We start from the raw sequence: 27,069 nt of genomic DNA on the forward strand, positions 1-27,069 counted from the left end.
CGTTTCCTAAACCCTCCCAGACGTCTCTGCTCGGCGCGTACGACGATTGAAAGTTTATTATCTGTCTGCGCGACTCCGGAAGTGCTTGTTCCGGCGGACGGGACCACGGCACGTCTGCAGAAGCCGGACATGGTGAGCGCGGGGCCGGGTGTCCGAGGCTGGGCGAGGGGAGGGCCGGCTCAAACCGGCTGGAGGCGGCCGTGCGCGCGGCCCCGGGTGGAAGCCACCACCCTGAGGGGACCGACAGAAGGACGGGGGACGGCCCCCGAGGTCTCGTCACGGGCCGGCGGGCTGCGCGGAGGGGACGCCAGCGCCTGTGAGGGGAAGCGGCCCCGGACTCGCTGAGGTGGACACGGCGGGGAGAGGGTCACCGGGGACTGAGAGGAGGTGGACACGGCGGGGAGAGGGTCACCGGGGACTGAGCGGAGGTGGACACGGCGGGGAGAGGGTCACCGGGGACTGAGGGGAGGTGGACACGGCGGGGAGAGGGTCACCGGGGACTGAGCGGAGGTGGAGACGGCGGGAGAGGGTCACCGGGGACTGAGCGGAGGTGGACACGGCGGGGAGAGGGTCACCGGGGACTGAGCGGAGGTGGACACGGCGGGGAGAGGGTCACCGGGGACTGAGCGGAGGTGGAGACGGCGGGAGAGGGTCACCGGGGACTGAGCGGAGGTGGACACGGCGGGGAGAGGGTCACCGGGGACTGAGCGGAGGTGGAGACGGCGGGAGAGGGTCACCGGGGACTGAGCGGAGGTGGAGACGGCGGGAGAGGGTCACCGGGGACTGAGCGGAGGTGGAGACGGCGGGAGAGGGTCACCGGGGACTGAGCGGAGGTGGAGACGGCGGGAGAGGGTCACCGGGGACTGAGCGGAGGTGGAGACGGCGGGAGGGGGTCACCGGGGGCTGAGCGGAGGTGGACACGGCGGGGAGAGGGTCACCGGGGACTGAGCGGAGGTGGAGACGGCGGGAGAGGGTCACCGAGGACCGTGAGGGGAGGTGGACACGGCGGGGAGAGGGTCACCGGGGACTGAGCGGAGGTGGAGACGGCGGGAGAGGGTCACCGGGGACCGTGAGGGGAGGTGGACACGGCGGGGAGAGGGTCACCGGGGACTGAGGGGAGGTGGACACGGCGGGGAGAGGGTCACCGGGGACCGTGAGGGGAGGTGGACACGGCGGGAGAGGGTCACCGGGGACCGTGAGGGGAGGTGGACACGGCGGGAGAGGGTCACCGGGGACCGTCAGGGGAGGTGGACACGGCGGGAGAGGGTCACCGGGGACCGTGAGGGGAGGTGGACACGGCGGGAGAGGGTCACCGGGGACTGAGCGGAGGTGGACACGGCGGGGAGAGGGTCACCGGGGACTGAGGGAAGGTGGACACGGCGGGAGAGGGTCACCGGGGACCGTGAGGGGAGGTGGACACGGCGGGGAGAGGGTCACCGGGGACTGAGGGGAGGTGGACACGGAGTGGAGAGGGTCACCGGGGACTGACGGGAGGAGGACACGGTGGGGAGAGGGTCACCAGGGACTGAGAGGAGGTGGACACGGAGGGGAGAGGGTCACCGGGGACCGTGAGGGGAGGTGGAGACGGCGGGAGAGGGTCACCGGGGACCGTGAGGGGAGGTGGACACGGCGGGGAGAGGGTCACCGGGGACTGAGCGGAGGTGGACACGGCGGGGAGAGGGCCACCGGGGACTGAGGGGAGGTGGACACGGCGGGGAGAGGGTCACCGGGGACTGAGGGGAGGTGGACACGGCGGGAGAGGGTCACCGGGGACCGTGAGGGGAGGTGGACACGGCGGGGAGAGGGTCACCGGGGACTGAGCGGAGGTGGAGACGGCGGGAGAGGGTCACCGGGGACCGTGAGGGGAGGTGGACACGGCGGGGAGAGGGTCACCGGGGACTGAGCGGAGGTGGAGACGGCGGGAGAGGGTCACCGGGGACCGTGAGGGGAGGTGGACACGGCGGGGAGAGGGTCACCGGGGACTGAGCGGAGGTGGACACGGCGGGGAGAGGGTCACCGGGGACTGAGCGGAGGTGGAGACGGCGGGAGAGGGTCACCGGGGACTGAGGAGAGGTGGAGACGGCGGGAGAGGGCCACCGGGGACTGAGGGGAGGTGGACACGGCGGGGAGAGGGTCACCGGGGACTGAGCGGAGGTGGAGACGGCGGGAGAGGGTCACCGGGGACTGAGGAGAGGTGGAGACGGCGGGAGAGGGTCACCGGGGACTGAGGGGAGGTGGAGACGGCGGGAGAGGGTCACCGGGGACTGAGGGGAGGTGGAGACGGCGGGAGAGGGTCACCGGGGACCGTGAGGGGAGGTGGAGACGGCGGGAGAGGGTCACCGGGGACCGTGAGGGGAGGTGGACACGGCGGGGAGAGGGTCACCGGGGACTGAGCGGAGGTGGACACGGCGGGGAGAGGGTCACCGGGGACTGAGCGGAGGCGGAGACGGCGGGAGAGGGTCACCGGGGACTGAGGGGAGGTGGACACGAAGGGGAGAGGGTCACCGGGGACCGTGAGGGGAGGTGGACACGGAGGGGAGAGGGTCACCGGGGACTGAGGGGAGGTGGAGACGGCGGGAGAGGGTCACCGGGGACTGAGGGGAGGTGGAGACGGCGGGAGAGGGTCACCGGGGACCGTGAGGGGAGGTGGACACGAAGGGGAGAGGGCCACCGGGGACTGAGGGGAGGTGGACACGGCGGGGAGAGGGTCACCGGGGACTGAGGGGAGGTGGAGACGGCGGGAGAGGGTCACCGGGGACTGAGGGGAGGTGGAGACGGCGGGAGAGGGCCACCGGGGACTGAGGGGAGGTGGACACGGCGGGGAGAGGGTCACCGGGGACTGAGCGGAGGTGGAGACGGCGGGAGAGGGTCACCGGGGACTGAGGAGAGGTGGAGACGGCGGGAGAGGGTCACCGGGGACTGAGGGGAGGTGGAGACGGCGGGAGAGGGTCACCGGGGACTGAGGGGAGGTGGAGACGGCGGGAGAGGGTCACCGGGGACCGTGAGGGGAGGTGGAGACGGCGGGAGAGGGTCACCGGGGACCGTGAGGGGAGGTGGACACGGCGGGGAGAGGGTCACCGGGGACTGAGCGGAGGTGGACACGGCAGGGAGAGGGTCACCGGGGACTGAGCGGAGGCGGAGACGGCGGGAGAGGGTCACCGGGGACTGAGGGGAGGTGGACACGAAGGGGAGAGGGTCACCGGGGACCGTGAGGGGAGGTGGACACGGAGGGGAGAGGGTCACCGGGGACTGAGGGGAGGTGGAGACGGCGGGAGAGGGTCACCGGGGACTGAGGGGAGGTGGAGACGGCGGGAGAGGGTCACCGGGGACCGTGAGGGGAGGTGGACACGAAGGGGAGAGGGCCACCGGGGACTGAGGGGAGGTGGACACGGCGGGGAGAGGGTCACCGGGGACTGAGGGGAGGTGGAGACGGCGGGAGAGGGTCACCGGGGACTGAGGGGAGGTGGACACGAAGGGGAGAGGGTCACCGGGGACCGTGAGGGGAGGTGGACACGGAGGGGAGAGGGTCACCGGGGACTGAGGGGAGGTGGAGACGGCGGGAGAGGGTCACCGGGGACTGAGGGGAGGTGGAGACGGCGGGAGAGGGTCACCGGGGACCGTGAGGGGAGGTGGACACGAAGGGGAGAGGGCCACTGGGGACTGAGGGGAGGTGGACACGGCGGGGAGAGGGCCACCGGGGACTGAGCGGAGGTGGAGACGGCGGGAGAGGGTCACCGGGGACCGTGAGGGGAGGTGGAGACGGCGGGAGAGGGTCACCGGGGACCGTGAGGGGAGGTGGAGACGGCGGGGAGAGGGTCACCGGGGACTGAGCGGAGGTGGAGACGGCGGGAGAGGGTCACCGGGGACCGTGAGGGGAGGTGGACACGGCGGGGAGAGGGTCACCGGCGACTGAGGGGAGGTGGAGACGGCGGGAGAGGGTCACCGGGGACCGTGAGGGGAGGTGGACACGAAGGGGAGAGGGTCACCGGGGACTGAGGGGAGGTGGAGACGGCGGGAGAGGGTCACCGGGGACTGAGGGGAGGTGGAGACGGCGGGAGAGGGTCACCGGGGACCGTGAGGGGAGGTGGACACGAAGGGGAGAGGGCCACCGGGGACTGAGGGGAGGTGGACACGGCGGGGAGAGGGTCACCGGGGACTGAGGGGAGGTGGAGACGGCGGGAGAGGGTCACCGGGGACCGTGAGGGGAGGTGGACACGGCGGGGAGAGGGTCACCGGGGACTGAGGGGAGGTGGACACGGAGGGGAGAGGGTCACCGGGGACTGAGGGGAGGTGGACACGGCGGGGAGAGGGTCACCGGGGACTGAGGGGAGGTGGAGACGGCGGGAGAGGGTCACCGGGGACCGTGAGGGGAGGTGGACACGGCGGGGAGAGGGTCACCGGGGACTGAGGGGAGGTGGACACGGCGGGGAGAGGGTCACCGGGGACTGAGGGGAGGTGGAGACGGCGGGAGAGGGTCACCGGGGACCGTGAGGGGAGGTGGACACGGCGGGGAGAGGGTCACCGGGGACTGAGGGGAGGTGGACACGGCGGAGAGAGGGTCACCGGGGACTGAGCGGAGGTGGAGACGGCGGGAGAGGGTCACCGGGGACCGTGAGGGGAGGTGGACACGGCGGAGAGAGGGTCACCGGGGACTGAGCGGAGGTGGAGACGGCGGGAGAGGGTCACCAGGGACCGTGAGGGGAGGTGGACACGGCGGGGAGGGGGTCATCGGGGACCGTGAGGGGAGGTGGACACGGCGGGGAGGGGGCACCGGGGACCGTGAGGGGAGGTGGACACGGTGGGGAGAGGGTCACCGGGGACCGTGAGGGGAGGTGGACACGGCGGGGAGAGGGTCACCGGGGACTGAGAGGAGGTGGACACGGCGGGGAGAGGGTCACCGGGGACTGAGGGGAGGTGGACACGGAGGGGAGAGGGTCACCGGGGACCGTGAGGGGAGGTGGACACGGAGGGGAGAGGGTCACCGGGGACCGTGAGGGGAGGTGGACACGGCGGGGAGAGGGTCACCGGGGACCGTGAGGGGAGGTGGACACGGCGGGGAGAGGGTCACCGGGGACCGTGAGGGGAGGTGGACACGGAGGGGAGAGGGTCACCGGGGACTGAGGGGAGGTGGACACGGCGGGGAGAGGGTCACCGGGGACTGAGGGGAGGTGGACACGGAGTGGAGAGGGTCACCGGGGACTGACGGGAGGAGGACACGGTGGGGAGAGGGTCACCAGGGACTGAGAGGAGGTGGACACGGAGGGGAGAGGGTCACCGGGGACCGTGAGGGGAGGTGGACACGGCGGAGAGAGGGTCACCGGGGACTGAGCGGAGGTGGAGACGGCGGGAGAGGGTCACCAGGGACCGTGAGGGGAGGTGGACACGGCGGGGAGGGGGTCATCGGGGACCGTGAGGGGAGGTGGACACGGCGGGGAGGGGGCACCGGGGACCGTGAGGGGAGGTGGACACGGTGGGGAGAGGGTCACCGGGGACCGTGAGGGGAGGTGGACACGGCGGGGAGAGGGTCACCGGGGACTGAGAGGAGGTGGACACGGCGGGGAGAGGGTCACCGGGGACTGAGGGGAGGTGGACACGGAGGGGAGAGGGTCACCGGGGACCGTGAGGGGAGGTGGACACGGAGGGGAGAGGGTCACCGGGGACCGTGAGGGGAGGTGGACACGGCGGGGAGAGGGTCACCGGGGACCGTGAGGGGAGGTGGACACGGCGGGGAGAGGGTCACCGGGGACCGTGAGGGGAGGTGGACACGGAGGGGAGAGGGTCACCGGGGACTGAGGGGAGGTGGACACGGCGGGGAGAGGGTCACCGGGGACTGAGGGGAGGTGGACACGGAGTGGAGAGGGTCACCGGGGACTGACGGGAGGAGGACACGGTGGGGAGAGGGTCACCAGGGACTGAGAGGAGGTGGACACGGAGGGGAGAGGGTCACCGGGGACCGTGAGGGGAGGTGGACAGGGCGGGGAGGCAGTCAATGGGGACTGTGAGGGGAGGAGGACACGGCGGGGAGGTGGTCGCTGGGGACTGTGAGGGGAGGAGGACACGGCGGGGAGGTGGTCGCTGGGGATTGTGAGGGAGGTGGGCACGGCAGGGAGGGGATTATCAGGGAATGTGAGGGGAGGTGGACACGGCGGGGACAGGGTCACCGGGGACTGTGAGGGGAGGTGGACACGGTGGGGAGAGGGTAAACGGGGACTGAGGGGAGGTGGACACGGCGGGGAGAGGGTCACCGGGGACCGTGAGGGGAGGTGGACACGGCGGGGAGAGGGTCACCAGGGACTGAGAGGAGGTGGACACGGCGGGGAGAGGGTCACCGGGGACTGAGGGGAGGTGGACACGGAGGGGAGAGGGTCACCGGGGACCGTGAGGGGAGGTGGACACGGAGGGGAGAGGGTCACCGGGGACCGTGAGGGGAGGTGGACACGGCGGGGAGAGGGTCACCGGGGACCGTGAGGGGAGGTGGACACGGCGGGGAGAGGGTCACCGGGGACCGTGAGGGGAGGTGGACACGGAGGGGAGAGGGTCACCGGGGACTGAGGGGAGGTGGACACGGCGGGGAGAGGGTCACCGGGGACTGAGGGGAGGTGGACACGGAGTGGAGAGGGTCACCGGGGACTGACGGGAGGAGGACACGGTGGGGAGAGGGTCACCAGGGACTGAGAGGAGGTGGACACGGAGGGGAGAGGGTCACCGGGGACCGTGAGGGGAGGTGGACACGGAGGAGAGAGGGTCACCGGGGACCGTGAGGGGAGGTGGACAGGGCGGGGAGGCGGTCAATGGGGACTGTGAGGGGAGGAGGACACGGCGGGGAGGTGGTCGCTGGGGATTGTGAGGGAGGTGGGCACGGCAGGGAGGGGGTCATCAGGGAATGTGAGGGGAGGTGGACACGGCGGGGACAGGGTCACCGGGGACTGTGAGGGGAGGTGGACACGGTGGGGAGAGGGTAAACGGGGACTGAGGGGAGGTGGACACGGAGGGGAGAGGGTCAGCGGGGACTGTGAAGGATGTGGGCATGGCGGGGAGGGGGTCGCCGGGGACTGTGAGTAGAGGTGGTCACGGTGGGGAGAGGGTAAACGGGGAATGAGGGGAGGTGGACACGGCGGGGAGAGGGTCACCGGGGACTGTGAGGAGAGGTGGACACGGCAGGGAGAGGGGTCACTGGGGACTGTGAGTGGAGGTGGTCACGGTGGGGAGAGGGTAAACGGGGAATGAGGGGAGGTGGACACGGCGGGGAGAGGGTCACTGGGGACTGTGAGGAGAGGTGGACATGGCAGGGAGAGGGTCACCGGGGACTGCGAGTGGAGGAGGACACGTCGGGGAGAGGGTCACCGGGGACTGTGAGGGAGGTTGGCACGGCGGGGAGGGGGTCGCTGGGGATTGAGGGGAGGTGGACACGGCGGGAAGAGGGTCGCTGGGGAACGTGAGGGGAGGTGGACACGGCGGGAGGGGGTTGCCGGCGACCGTGAGTGGAGGTGGACCCGGGGGTGAGAGGGTCACCGGAAGATCACAAACAATCACAGACTACCAGGTCAGCCTTGGGTCCAAAGAATGTTAGGGAGAGCAGATGGCACTCACAGGGGGACCTCCAGAAACAGTGGGACAGTGAGGAGGGTCGCGTGTGGAGCTTTTCTAGGAGTGAGGGGATTTCTGTAGGGAAGTTACAGTGATTCGGTCTCCCACATTTTTTTAATTGAATGGAGGATCTCACATGGGACCTGTCCGTTGCTGCCTTTATTGGGACACATGTCCATTGGGGATTGATGGCAGCTGGGTGGTGAGCCAGAAATATCCCTCAAGTCAACTTGTTTTTCTAGGCAAGTCCCTGACGTTAGAACACCTTGAAAACAACCTGTTATTCTCGGGAAGTTCGCACTTAGCACAACGGGCCATTATTTTTTTTTAACACAGTGGTTGGGACAGGATTGGGGTCTTACCATGGTCTCCCCGTTCTTGGATAAGCCGATTAGAGGGGGCGATCTACTGGGTGGTGTTTGCTCAGTGTGGACACAAGGTGTCCAAAGCAGGTGGTCGGTGTGCCTTGTCAGCCTCCCTGCTGCGACCACCCCAGCTGCATCCAGGCCAGAGCTCAGGTTTCTTCTCTTATCTGGGCAGCAGTTTCCTCCAAATGTAAAATGGTGATTCCCTTTCGCTTTTTTGGTTCTGCTTGCAGAGGGTAGTAAGTTTCTTAGGTGGGATCTTTCCCTGACTCGGATTTTTCTGGGACTCAGGCAGAGACAGCTGCTGGGGAAGTGTCCCAGGAATGTGTTCCCTTCCGTCGGAATTGCAGAAAAATGCGCGCAGTTGCCCCTTAACCTGAGGTGGGTGGAGAAATGGATTGAAAATCGTCATGGAAATAGTGGTTACTCTCCTATGCGGGGCATGGAATGTGTCACAGTGTTTGATTTTGGTCCATTTCCCTTTATTATCTGGGCGTCAGAGATTAATGCACATTTTGTGAAATGTGACCTGGAAAACGGAGAAGGGTTCCGACTGATTGACTTAGAAATAGCCAGTTATGAGGGTAATAGTTAACTGACATCTGTTTTCCGAAACTGATAAGCATTTTTCAGTTCTTTGAAGCCTTAAAGAGCGCCTTAGCAGATGTATAGAAACCCAAGTTGATTAGGTTAAGCTCTGGGCTGCTAACCAAAAGGTTGGTTGGAACCGACCCAGGCGCTCCTTAGGAGAATGACCTGGTGTACTGCTCCCGTAAAGATTACAGCCCAGAAGACCCTACCCTGCCACCTGGCTTGCTGTGAGTGGAATCAGCTCCATGGCACACGACAGCCACCACCAGGAGAGGGAGGGAGGGGAGAGGGAGAGTCAGTGTTCAGGAAGCAGCTGGTTTGCAGAGGATACTGGTGATAGTTGCATGACGTGATTAATGTTAATTGAGGTCACTAAACTATAGGCGTGAAAACCATTAAGTTGGCAAATGTGTTATGTATAATTGTACAACAATGCAAAAACAGAGCCCCTTAGAATTTCCCAGCCCGCTTTATCCTTGAACAGAGGTCAGAGTAAGTGACTCTGCTGGGTCCCTATTCAAACACTGGGATTGAGAGTCTTTGTTTCGCTAAATTTATCAGCAGTGGGATGAAGCTGTTGTGTAACCTGGGGTGGGGAGCAGAGGCCTGAGGTCGGTGACTCCCAGCTGGGTCTAACCTTGAGCCTACAGAGGAGGTAAAGTAAGGGCCGGTCAGATCTTCTGGGGACCCTTCAACTCAGAGCACCCCAGAAGGAGCTGTTTGTGCTGGGAGAATCACTGGAGGGGGAGATCCAGGTGAGGTTGTGCTTGGGGCATTTCGAAGGTTAGACTTGGAGAAAGAAAAGTCTCCTGGGGAAAGGGCTTATACATCTGAGCATTTATTGGGGTTGGAACCTTAAACTGGCTCAGGTTGAGAGTTCCATGCTGGTGAGAAGTAGGCCCCGGAGGAGGGAGCGGTTCCACACTGTGTTTTTTTCTTTTTTTAAATGTATATTGAACCAACCTTTTATTCCTGCGAGAAATCCCATTTGTCACGGTGTGTAATTCCTTTGTTTATGTTGCTGGATTTAGTTTGCTAGTGTTTGGCTGAAGAATTTTGCATCTGTATTTCTAAGGGATATACCCCTATCATTTTATTCATGATGTTTTCGTGTGATTTTGATACCAGAGTAGTAATACGAGCCTCATAGACTGAGTTGGGAAGTGTTCTCTCCACAGTTGATATTTGCACGTTGGTAGGTAATGAGTAAAGATGGTGAGCACTTTTTTGACCTTTCGTATATCTTCCTTTGAGAAGTGTCTTCAAATCCTTTGCCTGTTTTTTAGTTGCATCATTTGTCTTTATATTGTTGCTGTTTATTTTTTCTGTTGAGTCTGTAAGAGTTTTTTACATACAAGTCCCCAACTTCAGTCTTTTTGGAGACTCTATCATCCGTTCTGACACAAGTTAAATACCTTATTTTTTTAAAAATTTTCCTCTGTTATTGCCTTTTATTATTGGTGTCTTTATAAATCTGATCTTTATTTGTTTTGGGGGGTTGGAAACATTACATATAAATTTAGTTATATTTTAATACACACAAAAAATACACAAATCATAAAAATTTTCTCTGACCTTGAAGAAGAATTGGATGACATTGGCATTTTGTCAGTTGCAGTAATAGCTCCACTTGTGGAAGGTTCTGGACCATCTGGATTATTCCTGGGAATGGGGATGGCGTTTCTAGCCAGAAAATTAGAGTTGTCTGTATGGTCCTTTTCTTTTTTTCTTCATCTATTATTATTTTTTATTTCATGGTAACGTCTCACTGCTTCCAAATCTGACGTTAGCAAAGTGATCAACACTTGGGTCCGTGTTTTCTAGCAACTGAAGCCTCTGATTTCATTTAGAAAAAAACTTCATCTAATCTTTTCACTGTGAACATTTTTGACAACTTCTCTCCTTCCTCTTCCTCATTTCGTTCTTCAGCATTTCATTCCTCTTCAAAATCCATTAAGTCCTGACCTGTTAATTCCCTTTCTTTGTGATCTTAAGCTGTCCCACATTGGCAATGTCAAGTTCTAAGTTCAGCGTTCTTGCCATATGGACAGTTTTTCCACCGATCTCTTCCATCATATTATCCTGATCAAATGCTTGGAGTGTGTTCACATAAATCAGCAGTTTTTTTCCAAATCCCCTGCATGCATTTTCCTGTAAGTTCCTCCTAGGGACACGCAATGTCCCAGATACACTGATGAATACTGTAATTCTTCCAGAAATCATGAAATGGTACTGTACCTCTGTGTGTTGCAGCTATTGCCTGAGCAAATGTAGACTGTAGGTAGTACGCCTTGAAGGTAGCGAATGCCCCTGATTCATAAGCTGAATCACAGCTGTCGTTTTGGGAAGTAGATAAACCAGTTTCACATCTCGAGTTAGATGCAGGGCTTTGAACCGGTTCCAAACGGTTCAGTCATGGCTGACGGAAACAAGGAAAGCCTTTGTGTTGGACAATAACCAGATCTCTCTCCCTTCAGATTTAGACCCGAGTGGGAAACTGGCAGCGGTGTCCGATTCATAGATGGCGCCTGACCTTGCCACTGTGAATGTGTGTCGCTCTCCACAGTCGTGCATCGACTGTGCCTCTTTGTGGAAACAGATGGCTGTAAGTGGAGTTTGTTGTAACCCGAATTCATAAGTCAGGGACTACCTGTTCTTAGAATACAAGTCCCTTATCAGATTTTTTTTTTTAAATCTTAAAAATAATAATTGAGTTTATTAAGGTTGCCAGATACCAGATCACTATACAAATATTCTATTTCTACATATTAATAACATTTTTTATTGTGCTTTAAGTGAAAGTTTACAATTCAAGTCAGTTTCTCATACAAAAACTTATACACCTATTGTTATGTGATCCTAGTTGCTCTCCCTACAATGTGACAGCACTCTCCTTCTTTCCACCATGTATTTCCCATGTCCATTCAGCCGGCTTCTGTCCCCATCTGCCTTCTCATCTCACCTCCAGACAGGAGCTGCTCACATAGTCTCATGTGTCTACTTGAGCTAAGAAGCACACTCCAGTATCATGTCTTATAGTCCAATCTAATCTTTGTCTGAAGAGTTGGCTGCCGGAATGGTTTTAGTTTTGGGCTAACAGAGTCCGGGGTCATGACCTCTGGGGTCACTCCAGCCTCAGTCAGACCATTAAGTCTGGTCTTTTTACTAGAATTTGAGGTCTGCATCCCACTTTTCTTCTGTTCCCTCAGGGATTCTCTGTTGTGTTTCCTGTCAGGGCAGCCATTGGTGGTAGCTGGGCACCATCAAGCACTTCCAGTCTCAGGTTGATGGAGTCTCTGTTTTATGTGGCCATTTCTTTCTCTTGGGTTCATGTTTTCTTTGTGTCTTTGGTGTTCTTTATTCTTCTTTGCTTCAGGTCAGTTGAGACCGATTGATGCATCTTAGATGGCCGCTTACTAGCTTTTGAGACCCCAGACGCCACTCACCAAAGTGGGATGCAGAACATTTTCTTAATACACTTTCTTATGCCAGTTGAGCTAGATGTCCCCTGCTACTCTGTCACTTGAAGTGTTTGGTTGTATTCAGGAAACTTCCTAGCTTTTGGATTAGTCAAGTTGTGCCGACTTCCTCTGTATTGTGTGTTGTCCTTCTGTTCACCTAAAATAATTCTTATCTAGTACCCCACTCCCTCTCTCCGTCCCCACCCTCATAACCATCAAAGAGTGTTTTCTTCTGTATTTTAAACCTTTTCTTGAGTTCTTATAATAGTGGTATCATACAATATTTGTCCCTTTGCAACTGACTGCTTTCACTCAGCATAATGCCTTCCAGATTTTTACATGTTATGAAATGTTTCACGGGTTCATCATTGTTCTTTATTGATGCATAGCATTCCATTGTGTGAATATACCATGAATTGTTTTCCATTCATTCGTTGATGGGCACCTAGGTTGTTTCCATCTTTTTGCTATTATAAACAGTGCCACAGTGAACATGGGTGTGCATGTATCTATTCGTGTGAGGGCTGGTATTTCTCTAGGATCTATTCCAAGGAGTGGGATTTCTGGATTGTTCTGTTTCTAGTTTTCTAAGGAAGCACCAAACTGATTTCCAGAGTGGTTGTACCATTTTACATTCCCACCAGCAGTGTATATGTGTTCCAGTCTTCCCACAACCTCTCCAACATTTATTATTTTGTGTTTTTTGGATTAATGTCAGCCTTGTTGGAGTGAGATGAAAATCTCATTGTAGTTTAGATCTGCATTTCTCTAATGGCTAATGATCGTGAACACTTCCTCATATATCTGTTAGCTACCTGACTGTCTTCCTTGGTGAAGTGCCTGTTCATATTCTTTGCCCATTTTTTACTTGGGTTGTCTTTTCGTTGTTGAGGTTTTGCAGTATTTTGTAGATTTTAGAGATTAGATGCTGATCAGATTTGTCATAGTCAAAAATTTTTTCCCAGTCTGTAGGTTGTCTTTTTACTCTCTTGGTGAAGTCCTTCAGTGAGCATAAGTGCTTGATTTTTTAGGAGCTCCCAGTTAACCTAGTTTCTCTTCTAGGGTTTGTGCACTGTTGGTAACGTTTGTTGACTATTTATGCCAGGTATGAGGGCTCCTAGCGCCTTATTAGATTTCAGATTTCTTTTTCCATTCTAACTGTTGTCTTCGCTTCTGTAATAGTACCCTTTGAAGCACAATAGTTTTAAATTTTGATGAAGCCAAGCTTATCTATTTTTTCTTTAATCGTTTGTACTTTTGGTGTCATATCAAGGTATGACTTGTTACCCAAGTAACAAGATATACTTCTATATTTTTTCCTAAGAGTTGTATTTTAGCTCTTATGTTGAGTCTGTGACCTAGTTAACTTTTGTGTATTGTATGAGTACAGGGCTAATGTTCTTCTACCTTACACATGGATATCCAGTTGTCACATTTGATTTTCATATATTGACCTTGTATCCTGCAACCTTGATAAACTCATTTCCTATGATAGTTTGTTAGTGGACTCCTAGAATTGTTCTATGTATAAGATCGTCTGGGAATAGAGATAGTTTTACTCCATGCTTTCCAATCAAGATGCCTTTTATTTATTTATTTACTGACTAGCTACCCTGGCTAGAGCTTCCAGTACAATGTTGAATAGAAACGGTAAACTTGAGACAGAACATCCATGTCTAGTTCCTGATCTTAGAGGAAAGCATTCAGTGTGATGCTCGCTGTGGGTGTTTTGAAGATGCCTTTTATCAGGTTGAGGGTATTCTGTTCTATACCTAGTGCGTTGAGTGTTATGAAAGGTGTTGGATTTAAATGATTTTTTGCTTCTGCTGAAATGACCATATTGCTTTTGTTTTTCGTTCTGTTAATCAGGTGTATTACACTAATTGATTTTTGGATGTTAAACCAACCTTATATTACTGGGATAAACCCTGCTTGCTCATGGTTTATAATCCTTTTCACACATTGCTGAATCTAGTGTGTTAGCACTTGGGGAGAATTTTTGTACCTGTGTTCATGAGGGATAGTGGGCTCTAGTTTTATTATCTTGTATTCTGTTTTTGTTTGCTTTTGGCATTAGGATAATATTGATCTCATAGGAAGAGTTGGGAAGTACTCCTTACTCTTTTATTTTCTGAAAGATTTTGTGAAGGAGCCGTGTTAATTCTTCTTTAAATAGTTGGTAAAATTCACCAGTGAAGCCATCTGGGCTTGGATGAGCTGACCAGAACTGACCAAATGCAGAGAAAGATGTCTGACACCGTGAGCTGGTATAGATTGCTGCAGTTTGATGACTTTCTCTGGACCGGACTTTGATTATGGAGGCAGATGCTCAAAGTTCAGCTAGAACAGAAGATCTTCAAGACCGGCGAACATGCTTGTCTCCTCAGTACTTGTTTGATAGTTATGTTGTTGCTGTAGTTAGGTGCCGTCGAGCCGGTTCTGACTCCTAGCGACCCTGTGCACAACAGAACGAAACACTGCCTGGTCCTGCGCCATCCTTACAATCATTGTTATGCTTGAGCTCATTGTTGCAGCCACTGTGTCAGTCCACCTCGTTGAGGGTCCTCCTCTTTTCCGCTGACCCTGTACTTTGCCAAGCAGGATGTCCTTCTCCAGGGACTGATCCCTTCTGACAACATGTCCAAAGTATGTAAGACACAGTCTCACCATCCTCGCTTCTAAGGAGCATTCTGGTTGTACTTCTTCCAAGACAGATTTGTTCATTCTTTTGGCAGTCCGTGGTATAGTCAATATTCTTCGCCAACACCACAATTCAATGGCGTCGATTCTTCTTCGGTCTTCCTTATTCACTGTCCAGCTTTCACATGCATATGATGCGCTTGAAAATACCATGGTTTGGGTCAGGCACACGTTAGCCTTCAAGGTGACATCTTAGCTTTTCAACACTTTAAAGAGGTCCTTTGCAGCAGATTTGCCCAATGCAATGCATCTTTTGATTTCTTGACTGCTGCTTCCATGGCTGTTGATTGTGGATCCAAGTGAAAAGAAATCCTTCACAACTTCAGTCTTTTTTCTGTTTATCATGATTTTGCTCATTGGTCCAGTTGTGAGGATTTTTGTTTTCTTTATGTTGAGGTGTAATCCATACTGAAGGCTGTGGGCTTTGATCTTCATTAGGAACTGCTTCAAGTCCTCTTCACTTTCAGCAAGCAAGGTTGTGTCATCTGCACATTGCAGGTTGTTAATGAGTCTTCCTCCAATCCTGATGCACCGTTCTTCCTATGGTCCAGGTTCTCAGATTATTTGCTCAGCATACAGATTGAATAGGCATAGTGGAAGGATACAACCCTGACACACACGTTTCCTGACTTTAAACCAATCAGTATCCCCTTGTTCTGTCCGAACAACTGCCTCTTGATCTATGTAAAGGTTCCTCATGAGCACAATTAAGTGCTCTGGAATTCCCATTCTTAGCAATGTTATTCATAGTTTGTTATGATCCACACAGTCGAATGCCTTTGCATAGTAAATAAAACACAGGTAAACATCCTTGTGGTATTCTCTGCTTTCAGCCAGGATCCATCTGACATCAGCAGTGATATCCCTGGTTCCACGTCCTCTTCTGAAACCAGCCTGAATTTCTGGCAGTTCCCTGTCGATACACTGCTGCAGCCGTTTTTGAATGATCTTCAGCAAAATTTTGCTTGCGTGTGATATTAATGGTATTGTTTGATAATTTCCACATTCGGTTAGGTCACCTTCTTGGGAATAGGCATAAGTATGGATCTCTTCTAGTCAGTTGGCCAGGAAGCTGTCTTCCATATTTCTTGGCATAGATGAGTGAGCACTTCCAGCGCTGCATCAATTTTTTTTTTTTTTTTGGATAGTTATGGGCAGTTTAAAAATTGACTGTCTACATTGGGTGAAGATAAAGGCATGAAGTGGCTGACTTACATGCTTTAATGGGTGTGCTTACACTCTGAATGAGGGGGACCAAGGAGGATCTCCACTGAAATAGTTTCCTCTTTTCCTGATGGTTCTGGGGGAAGACGGTGTTGGGAAAGATGTTGATAGGATTATATGATTCATTTGTGAGTGTTGTTAACAGGGTTAATTGTGATTGCAGAAACTGTATATGTAGGAACTGTAAGTGTTAAAGAGTGGACTAAGGGGGAGGCACTGCTGGACTGGAATACAGTGGCCGAACCTAATGTCCCTTAAATGTTTTTCTATGCTGATACCTCGTTAGGCTCAAACCAAGGGAATAATCTTTTCTCAGTTAAATTTTATCAGAGGCCAGAGAGGGTAAAGGCAAGATGACTTTTGGAGAACCTGACCAGGTCAGATGGATACCTACAGCAGAACTGAATGGTACCTGAGTAACTTCACCCTTAGGACTCTTTTCTCTATTGCAGGACTAATTGCTAATGACTATTTTGGACTAGTAAAATGATTGTGGGGAGTTTTTATCCTCCAAGCATGAAAGAACCGTGGCTAGAAAAGCCAGGGGGTGGTCTGCAGTACAATGGATTGCTTTTGTATAGCCTTTCTCACTATAGTCTTGTAACTCCCAAGATATGAAAATAGGGTAATTGTGGCTCACCAAGGGGATTGGGTCAGTTTTGCCTTAAAATAGAGCCAATTCCAGAGCAGAGCAAAGATCCTACCACCACTAGGGAAGAACGGCCAGGAGCCAGCCTGTCCTTTGGACCCGGGATCCCTGCGCTGAGAAGCTCCTGGAACCAGGAGACAGAGAGCAAGAGAGAGAGCTGTAGCACTGAAGGGAGCAAGAAGCAGTGACAGAGACCTGGCAGCAGGAGATGGCATGGTGGGCTTCCTGGCCCAGGAGAGAGAAAGCTGAGTGCCTTTGGGCAGGAGGCTTGCTGGTAGAGTAGAGTGCCTCTGGGGATTTATTGGCAGGGGCTAAAAGAGCTTTGTAACTTGTCTGAGCAGGGCAGGGGCTAAGAGCCAGAGTGGTGTGCTTGCAGGCATGGCTGGGAAGAGGCCCAAAGGGGCTAGGGATGAGAGTGTGAAGAGGCTTTCTGAAGTGCCAGGAGGTGTGAGTGAACCCTTGAGCCTAAACCTGTGTTTCCCTCAGGCAAATCCTAGTTCCCCTTTTAGTGTATCCAAATCAAGTATTGACTGAAGGCGGGGTTACACGCTGTCTGTAATCTATGATACCCAATATTCATTTCTGTCACACATTTGCCCCACGCGTCTGTCAGTCTGTCATACTGTGGGGGCTAGATAGGAGAAGCATTCAGTATCCATATCAGCAGAGAAGCAGAGTGTGCCATGGGAGGGATGGTTGGTGTCAGAATTGGTGAAGAGGTCAGAAAGCAGGCATGTTTGACCTCTAGCTTACAGGGATCAACCTTGGGCTTTTGATCTTGATTCTTATTCCCCTTGTTAAATTAGGCCTCCTACTTTGTTCTTTTTCTTTAATAATGCTTTGTTTCTCTGGAGCCTCTTACCTTTCCATATAAAGTTGGTGGTTAGTTTTTTCATCTTGTTAAAGAATGCTGTTCATATTTGGATTGGGACTGCATTATACCTATAGATAGCTTTAGGTAGAATTGGCATTTTCACAATGGTGAGTCTTCCTATCCATGAGCATGGTGTGTTTTTCCATTTATGTAGACCTCTTTTGGTTTCTTGCAATAGTGTTTTGTAGTTTTCTTTGTACAGGTCTTTTACGTCCCCGGTTAGATTTATTCCTAATTATTTTGTCTTTTTAGAGCTATTATAAATGGTATTGTTTTCCTGATTCCTTTTCAAAGTTGTCTTTGTTGATGCGTAGAAAGTGAACTGGTTATTGTATGTTTATCTTGTACCCTGCCACTCTGCTGAATCTTTCTATTAGTTCCAGTAGCTTTCTTGTGGAATCTTTGGGGTTCTCTATGTATAGTATCATGTCATTTGCAAATGGGGATAATTTCACTTCTTCCTTTCCAATTTGGATCCCCTCTATCTCTTTTTCTTGCCTTATTGCTCTAGCTAGGACTTCCTGCACAATGTTAAGTAGGAGTGGTGATAAAGGGTGTCCTTGTCTTGTTCTCCTTTTCCTGGGGAATGTTTTAAGTCTCTCTCTGCTTAGAATAATGTTGGCTGTTGGTTTTGTATAAATGCCCTTTATTATGAAGGAACTTCCCTTCTATTCATGTTTTATTGAGAGTTTTTATAAGGAATGGGTGTTAGATTTTATCAAATGCCATTTCTGTATCAGTTGAGATGACCATGTGATTCTTTCGTGTTTATTTGTGTGGTAGATTATGTTGATTTTCTGATGTTGAACCGTCCTTCCACACCTGGTATGAATCCCACTGGTAATGGTGTATTATTTTTTTGATATGATGGTGAATTCTATTGGCTAGAATTTTGATGAGAATTTTTGCATTTATAGTCATGAGAGATTGGTCTGTAATTTTTTTTCTGGTGTCTGCCTGGCTTTGGTATCAGGGTTATGCTGGTTTGATAGAATGAATTTGGGAATATTTCTTCCTTTTCTGTGCTCTGAAATAGTTCAAGAAGTACTCGTGTGAACTCTTCTCTGAATGTTTGTTAGAATTCTCCAGGGAAGCTGTCTGGACCAGGACTTTTTTTGTTGGGAGTTTTTTTTTATTACCTCTTCAATCTCCTCTCTTGTTATGGGTCTGTTCAGATTTCCTGTCTCAGGTTTGTGTTGGTTTAGATTGGTAGTGTGTTCCTAGAAATTTGCCCATTTCCTCTAGGTTCTCAAATTTGTTGGAGCACAATTTTTCATAGTAGTCTCTTATGATCCTTTTTCTTTGCATTGGGTCTGTTGTAATGTCTCCCATCTCATTTCTTATTTGGGTTATTTGCTTCCTCTCCTGTTTTTTCTTTTGTCAGTTTGGCCAGTGGTTTGTCCGTTTTGTTGATTTTTTTCAGAGAACTAACTTTTGGTCTTTTAATTGTGTTTCTGTTCTTTCTTTCATTTATTTCTGCTCTAATCTTTATTTTCTGATACCTTGGGCTTCTTTTTGCTGTTCTTTTTCTATTAGTTCGAGTTGTAGGGCTAATGTTTTGATTTTGGCCTTTTCTTCTTTTTTGATGTGTGTGCTTATTGCTGTAAATTGATCTCTGAACACTGTGTTTGCTGTGTCCCAAAGGTTTTGTTATGATATATTTTCATTCTCATTTAATTCTAGAAAATTTCTTTTTTGCAGTTTTTTGATTCCCTCTTTGATTTTTTCTGTTACCCAGTTGTTTTTAAGCAAGGTGTTACACAGTTTCCATATGTTTGATTTTTTTTCCTTGATCTTCCTGTTATTGATTTCTACTTCTATGGCATTGTGATCAGAGAGAATGCTTTGTATTATTTTGATATTTTGGATTTTATTGAGGGTTGCTTTGTGGCCTAACTTTTGGTCTATTCTGGAGAATGTTCCATGTGCGTTGGAAAAGAATGTATACTTTGCTTCTGTTGGGTGGAGTGTTCTGTGTATGTCTGTGAGGTCAAGTTGGTTGATTGTGGTCTTTAGATCTACTATATCTTAGTTGAATTTCCTTCTAGACGTTCTGTCCGTTACTGAGAGTGGTGTGTTGAAGTCTCCTACTATTATTATGGAGCTGTCTATTTCTCTTTTCAGTGCTGTTAGAGTTTACGTATACTAGAGCCCTGTCGTTGGGCGCGTAGATATTTATTAGAGTTGTGTCTTCTTGGTGGATTGTCACTTTAATCATTATATAATGTCCTTCCTTGTCTTTTATGGTGAACTTTGCCTTAAAATCTATTTTATCTGAGATAAGTATTGCCACTACCTCTCTTTTTTGGTTACTGTTTCTTTAATGTATTTGTTTTCCATCCTTTGATTTTTAATATATTTATGTCTTTGTGTCTAAGGTGTGTTTTTTTTAGACAGCATATTGATGGGTCGTGTTTTTTAATCCATTCTGCCACTCTCTGTCTCTTTAGTCAGTTTACATTCAGTGTGATTATCAATAGGTGTGAGTTTATTGTTGTCATGCTTATTTTTTGTGGTGCTGATGTTTTCTTTGTTCCTCTTACTTTCCTATATTGAGTTCTTTTGTTTGGGAGTTTTCTTTCCTTTTGTTATTATAGATTTTGTGTGTATTGAGTCTTTGTTTTTTATTTTGTTGAGTAAGTTTGTTACCTTTCTTTGTGGTTACCTTGAAATTTACCCTTATCTTCCTAAGTTTGAATCAGTCTTTTATTACTTGATATCACTTTGAGTTCCTCTCCATTTGAAAGTTCTATACTTGCACCATTTATTCCCCCTTCTGTTGTTTTGACATTGCTGTCGTTTACAGATTGATGCCTCTGTTTCCCTGTTTTAAATCTTTCAGCTTAGTTTTATTACTGAGGAGTTTCCTCTTCCGTTCTGGGCCTGATCTAGTTCTTTATCCCTTCACTCGATGCGTAGGGTTTCAGGATTGACATTTGCATCTGTTTTACTCAGTTGTTCAGGTCTTTGCTGCAGAGGGACGGTATGGTGTGTCTGTCTAGGGCGCCGTGTTGGTTTTGCCCTTTTTTTTTGAGTATGATTGAACAAATAGATAAATTTGAAAAGAATTGATTTCTTTAGTAGGTTCAGAGTTGTCACATAGGTTTTCTTCAGTTTTTTTTTAACCTTAATGGGTGGCACAAATCTTTAGTGCTCAGCCACTAACTGAAAGGTTCACGGTTTGAATCAAACCAGGGGTGCCTCAGAAGAAAGGCCTGTGGTTTGCGTCTGAGAAATCAGCCTCTGAAAACGCTACGGAACACACTTCTGCCCTTGACACACATGGGGTCGCCATGAGTCAGATTTACCTGATGGCAGCCGCTTCGTGTTTGGCTTTATCATCTTGGGAAAACGTTCAGATATTAGTTATGTTGTGACACCCACATCACTGAATGGATTCCCTTGACATCATGTTTTACTGAATCTGAAACGCACCATTATTTTATACACAAGTAAAGATTAGAAAATTGAGGACCAAAATCTCTGACACGTTGTTACGGTTCATTGAGTGTAAGGTGAGTTCCAATTTACAGACGTGTTAAAGGTGAAAACCCACATCCCCAATGGATGCAATACAGTAGGTTACTCATTTAACCCTTATGGGCTTTCCAGGTTTATTTTTCTTATGTTCTGCTTTTATATGTTTTAATCCCTTCCTTTTAATTTCTTTGGGATCATATTGTTATCTTTTTCCTGTACAGAGTTAACTCTGTTTCCCTGCTGCCTAACTCCAGTTGAGTTTGAGTTCCTTCTTTGTAGCTGATATAGGTAGAATTTTTTGTTTTAATTTGTTGATTTTTGTGATTTTCATTAGATGATCTCCAGTTTTTTTTCATCATTGTTTGTTCTTTATTTCCTGGGTATGGTGACCTCCTTCCCTATTGCTCTAAAGATGTTGATTAGAGTTTTTTTTTTTTTTTTTCTCCTGCTAAAATCACCTTTGGCTCCATTAGGGTCAGACCCTTCAGTGACTCACTTTGTGGTGCCACTTTCCTCCAATTCTGGTGCTTGGTTATTGATCTAACAGGTCCTGCTGGCCTGGCAAATTGTGTGGGAGCCAGGTGTTCCTCATACCTGATAGGTGTTGCCAGGTCCCAGGGCCCTGGCCTCCCTCTCTGTCCACAGTGTCCTCATCATCCTGGAAGGAGAATGTGTCTCTGCCTTTGCTGCATCTGAGGGGGTCAGGCCAGGCTCCGTGACTCTGCTACCTCCACGTCGGACCTGTTGAATTTGAGCAGCGTCAAAAATGTACCCTAAGTATTTGCAGCGTCCAGACATTCTGGTTCCAGTTCTTTGTATCTGATAAGAAAACAATGTCTTAGCAAACTGAGTGTCTGTTTTTAGTGTTTTCTGAAAGATGATTTTGTCAGTCTTTACTCTGCCCCGGAATCTGTCCAACATGGCTAAAAATAATGAATTTTAATGATGTGAGCATAACAATAAATCAGTCATTGTTGTCTCACATCGTTATTTTGAAAGCACTTACCATCGCTGAGCATATTGTATTTTATTGCCTTAATGATTATCATCTTCCACAGGAGTGCCAGGTCTCTGTGGTTCATAATCCTGTGAATAAGTACAGTACTCCAGGCTGGGAGTCTCCTGCACCCTCCTGCACACACTGGGGAGATGGTGCCTTGTTAAAACAGTATGTGGGCTCTTTTAGGACTTGGTGGTCTTAGAAGATGTGGCTGTGAACTTCACCCAAGAAGAGTGGGCTTTGCTGAATGCCGCTGAGAGGAAGCTCTATAAGGATGTGATGCTGGAAACCTTCCAGAACTTGGCGTCAGTAGGTAAGGATGGCATCATTCCTTCACTTCGTCTTTTGTGGAACGAATATCTTCCACATGGTCCTTTTTGACTTGGGCTGAGGAATGAGAATATGTTGGAAGAAAGACAGACACGGTCCCAGAGCTCTTGGAACTTGAGGTCAGGAGGCTTTTCCATGAAAACAGAGTTTTATGTGTTTAACTGACTTTTTATCTCTCTTGGTTAAAAGTCTCAAGGCTCCCTAAGTTTATAAGTGTGGGCATGGTCTGCAGTGTCACTATGCAGCACAGAGAGAAACTTTGTACATTCACCCCTGTAAGAGTTATACTGTGATAAATATATACTTGCCATGGTAATTTTGCTGCAGTTGAACCTGCTCTTACCCATCTTCAGCTCCTGCAAGCACGAAAGCATTTGCCCGTCTCATGGAAATGCCTGTTGACCTTCACCATCCTCCCTCACCATGAGCTTTTCGCTGTGAGCAAGGCGTCAGCCACACACACACAAGTCATTCCCGGATGGGACCTGGGGACATTGGAGGGAGGACTCCTCTAGGGCATCTGTGCAGGTGGACAGCAGGAAGACAAGGGCCCTTGGGAGGAACAGGGCTTGGAAAAGGGAAATTTGTTTGCTGATATCAATTAGAAAAGTAAATCAATCTTTGAGAAGGATGAAGTTAGCCACTTACCTTGGCTTCCTTGTTTCATTTTCCATCCATGCTCACACTTTCCTTCTTTTCAGCTTAAGACTCTCCGTATTACCTCTTTTAAGTTCATTTATTTATTTGTTATTTATATATTTGTTGAAAATACGCATAGCAAAATATACACCAATTCGACAGTGTCTACGTGTACGGTTCAGTGACCTTCTTCAAGTTGTGCAACCATTGTTGCTGTCTTTTTCCGAATTATTCTTCCAACATTAACATAAACTAGCTGCCCCCAAAGCTTCTCATCTAACCTGTTGAGTTGCTGTTGTCAATTTGGTGCCATATAGATAGATCTTAAAAGAGCACAATGGTCAAGGCAGATATTCTTTACCAATTAAGCTAAATTATTGTTTGGTTTAAAGAAGACTTCAGGGGATAGTTTTGGTTTAAGGTTTGAAGATTATCTTAGTGCAGTAGTTTGGGGAGTTCATCCGGCCTCAAAGGCTTCAGAAAGTCTAGATTCCATGGGAATTTGAAACTCTTACTTGCGTTTTTCCCACTTTTGATCAAAGATTCTTCTATAGAATCTTTGATCAAAATGTTCAGTAATCGTAGCTGGGCACCATTCCCTTCTTCTGGTCTCGTGGCAGAGGAGGCAGGCAGTTGTTCATGGCAGCGGTTAAGCAGGCATTCATTTCCTCTTTCTATTCCTGACTCTCCTTTCTCTGCTGCTCCAGGCAGATAGAGACCAATTGTTGTACCACGGGTGGCTGCTTGCAAGCTTTTAAGACCCCAGGCACTGCACAATGAACTAGGAGGTAGGACAGAAGCACTAAAAAAAAATAATGAGGCCAATTAACTGAGATATCCTGTGAAACTATGATCCTAAAGTTCCAAACCATGAGGTGTTGGTTGTATATAAGCAGCATCAACAGTTGCTCTTTGATTTAAGAATATATATCACATAACGTTTGCCAGTTCAGCATTTATTAGGTGTACATCTTAGTGATGTCAATTACATTAATCAGTTGTGCAGCCATTACTCTTAATCAATGCCAGCTTTCCCATCATCATAAACAGAAACTCTTTGCTTTCTAAACAATAACTGCCCTTCTGTCCTTCCCTTCCGCCCCTGGTAGCCACTAACAAACTTTGGTCCCTATACATTTGCCTATTCTTGTCATTTTATATAAGTGAGATCAGACAATATTTGTCCTTTTGTGATTGACTTATTTCCTCAGTATAAGGTTCTCAACATATCATTGCTTCATTTCTCTTTCTGGCTGAGTAATATTCCACTGTAGGGATGGACCATATTTTGTTTATCCTTTTGTCCTTTGATGGACATTTAGATTGTTTTCACCTTTTGACTATTGTGAATAGTGCTGCAGTGAACATTGGTGTACATATGTCCCTTAGGTATAAATCTCGGAATGGAATTACTTAGTCATATGGTAGTTGTAGTTTTAGTTTTTTAAGGAATCTCCGTAATATTTTTTACAACAGCTGTCTGTACCATTTTGCATTCCTGCCAGCAGTGGGTAAGTGTTCTAATTTTCCACATCCTTGTCATACTTGTCATTTTCTTTTTTTAATCTTGCCATCCTAGTAGAATGTAGTGGTATCTCGTTGTAGGTTTTTTTTTTAATTTATTTTTATTTTTCGTTGTGCTTTCAATGAAGGTTTACGGAGCAAAGTAGTTTCTCATTGAACAATTAATACATTATTGTTTTGGGACGTTGGTTGCCAACCCTGTGACAAGTCAACATTCTCTCCTTGACCTTGGGTTCCCCACTTCCATTTGTCCAGATTTCCTGTCCCCTTCTGCCTTCTTGTCCTTGCCACTGGGGTGGTGTGCCCATTTAGTCTCATATGCATGGTTGAGCTACGTGTATTGGTGTTTGTTTTATGGGCCTATCTAATCTTTGGCTGAACCTCAGGAGTGACTTCAGTACTGAGTCAAAAGGGTTTTAGGGACGATTCTCATTGTGGTTTTGATTTGTATCTCTGATGGCTAAAGACCTTGAACATCGCTTTATGTGCTTGTTGGCTTTTTGAATATTCTCTTTGGTAAAATGTCTATTGAAGTTCTTAGTCCATTTTTTGATTGAGTTATTTGTCTTTTTGTTCAGTTGTATAATTTTATGTATGTTTTTTGGATATTAGGCTTTTATCAGATACATATGTGGCTCCCGAAGATATTCTTCCAATCTGTAGGTTATCTTTTCACTTTTTGGTAAAGTCCTTTGATGAAAAAAATTACTAATTTTTATGATGGCCCTTTTATCTGTTTTGAGTTTTGCCATTTGTGCTTTTGTTATTAGATAATCCGTTGTTAGGCTAGGCCCAGTTATGCCCCTGTATTTTCTTCTAAGAATTTTATGATTTTAGTTTTCACACTTCTCTTCCTCTCAGAAAAATATTTCCTGTATTTCCTCTTTTAAAGTTAGCATTTGAGCATATGTGTTTTGCTCAGTTCCTCACTACTTTGCTTTTCTTGTAATAATATGATGTCAGTATCAGCATCTGTCTTTTTGGAAGTATTTCTCAGTAGAGGGAGACCCTGGGCGGTGCAGACGGTCAATACACTCAGCTGCGTTCAAGTCCCTCCAGAAGCACCATCAAGTCCATCCAGTTACCCATTTATTAACAAAGGCCTGCTGATCTACTTCCAAAAAATCAGCCATTGAAAACCTTGGTGGAGCACAGGTCGACTCTGGCACGTATGGTATCTCCATGAGCCTGGTCAACTGCACGGCAACTTGTTTCTTAGTAGATAGACTACTGTTTTGACCCATGTTGCCTATGATTGCCAAAGTCCTCAGAGTTTTTGCAAGGGCTGCACTAAAAAAGGGACAAAGCAGGCATACCACACCTTTATCACTAAATGTGTGTCAAGGATCAGCATGAATCCAATTCCCAGCTGGAAATAGATCCAGGTCTCACCTTTCCACATCTCTATTCCTTGGCTTCAGCCACTTTCATGGCATTTCCTCTCTGATCCTGACTACCCAGTGTTGGATCAGACCTCATTCCCAGCAACCCTAGCTGGGCCAAAATATCCCAGGCCACCTAGGGCCAGGTCATCAGAGACCAGCTGTAGGCTCAGAAGTCTGTACAACTCCCTGCACTTCAGACCAGCCAGTCTCCCCCTTTCTCTCTTTAGCCCCCTGGGACAAGGTCACAAGCTAGAAGGACTCTATCCTTCTTCATCGACTGCCCATGCAGCCTTTCCCTCACCACCAGCTACCCACAACTGGGTCTACACAAATTGACTGTCCCTCCAGTCCCTGATGGCTCATTGCTCCTGTGGGTTCGTTAATTCTCTGTAACGGCTCAGAAAATTCACAGAGACTACTGTCAACAGTTACTCATTTATTATAACCAAAAAGGATACAAGTGAAGAGATGCATTAGGCAAGGTCTGGGAGATTTCTTGCATGAAGCTTCTGTTGCCCCCAGGGATATGCTGTACTCTCTCCAGGGCATGGATGTTCTTACCAATTCGGAAGCCCCAAAGAGGAAGGTCCAAGGTCCCCTAGTCATTGGGACCTCAATGAATAAAACAATGAATATGTATGATTAATTGCATCATGCCCCCCTCCCATTCTGAAGTTCGTTAGCCAGGAGTGGGGCCTCTGTAGCTCCTACTGTACCTGCCTGGCTATTTTGGAAAACAAAGACATCTCAATTACTCAGGTTATTTTCAGAAACCAGAGACAAGCAGTCAAACTGAGTTCTTTGTCCCACAGTCTTCCTTTGCTCACATGTTCATAATTCCTTATAATATTTGTTTCATTTTTGGATCAGTATATGGAAATAAATCCACATATGGTCTGTTTTCCTTCAATTAGCCACAATTTTTGTCCCATGAAATTAAACTGTTTCATTAATTTTTGCAGATAGTTGTACTCAAGTTAAAACCAGTGGATCAAGTCCTCAGCAGGGTATTTTTGAGAAGGAAATATTCAATGGAAAGAAAATAATAAGTTTCATAAGAAACGATTCCAGGTTCAATTTGGAAGAAAAGGGGAAAGTTCATAACGTTGAAGATCAGCCCCAAATCCAGAAGAAGCATTCAAGGTGAGTGGCACTCATGCAATAGGAACAAGTGTCCCAGCAGAGTGTTAGACTGTCTTGAAATTAAAGAAAAAGTATAGATGTAGCTAAACAATTATGTACACAGAGAATTTTCACAAG

The 27,069-nt window shown here is 49.6% G+C and overlaps 1 protein-coding gene across 1 annotated transcript; it reads left to right on the top strand.

Moving 5' to 3' along the window:
* Window positions 1-26,956, top strand: LOC126071902 (zinc finger protein 77-like). Its single transcript, XM_049876342.1, has 3 exons — window positions 1-132; window positions 22,118-22,244; window positions 26,772-26,956. Exons 1-3 carry the CDS (start codon window positions 130-132, stop codon window positions 26,954-26,956), a joined length of 315 nt encoding a protein of 104 aa, XP_049732299.1. The 5' UTR covers window positions 1-129.
* The last annotated feature ends 113 nt before the right edge of the window (window positions 26,957-27,069 follow it).

Source organism: Elephas maximus, chromosome 3 (assembly GCF_024166365.1).
Source record: "Elephas maximus indicus isolate mEleMax1 chromosome 3, mEleMax1 primary haplotype, whole genome shotgun sequence".
NCBI classification, from domain to species: Eukaryota; Metazoa; Chordata; class Mammalia; order Proboscidea; family Elephantidae; genus Elephas; species Elephas maximus.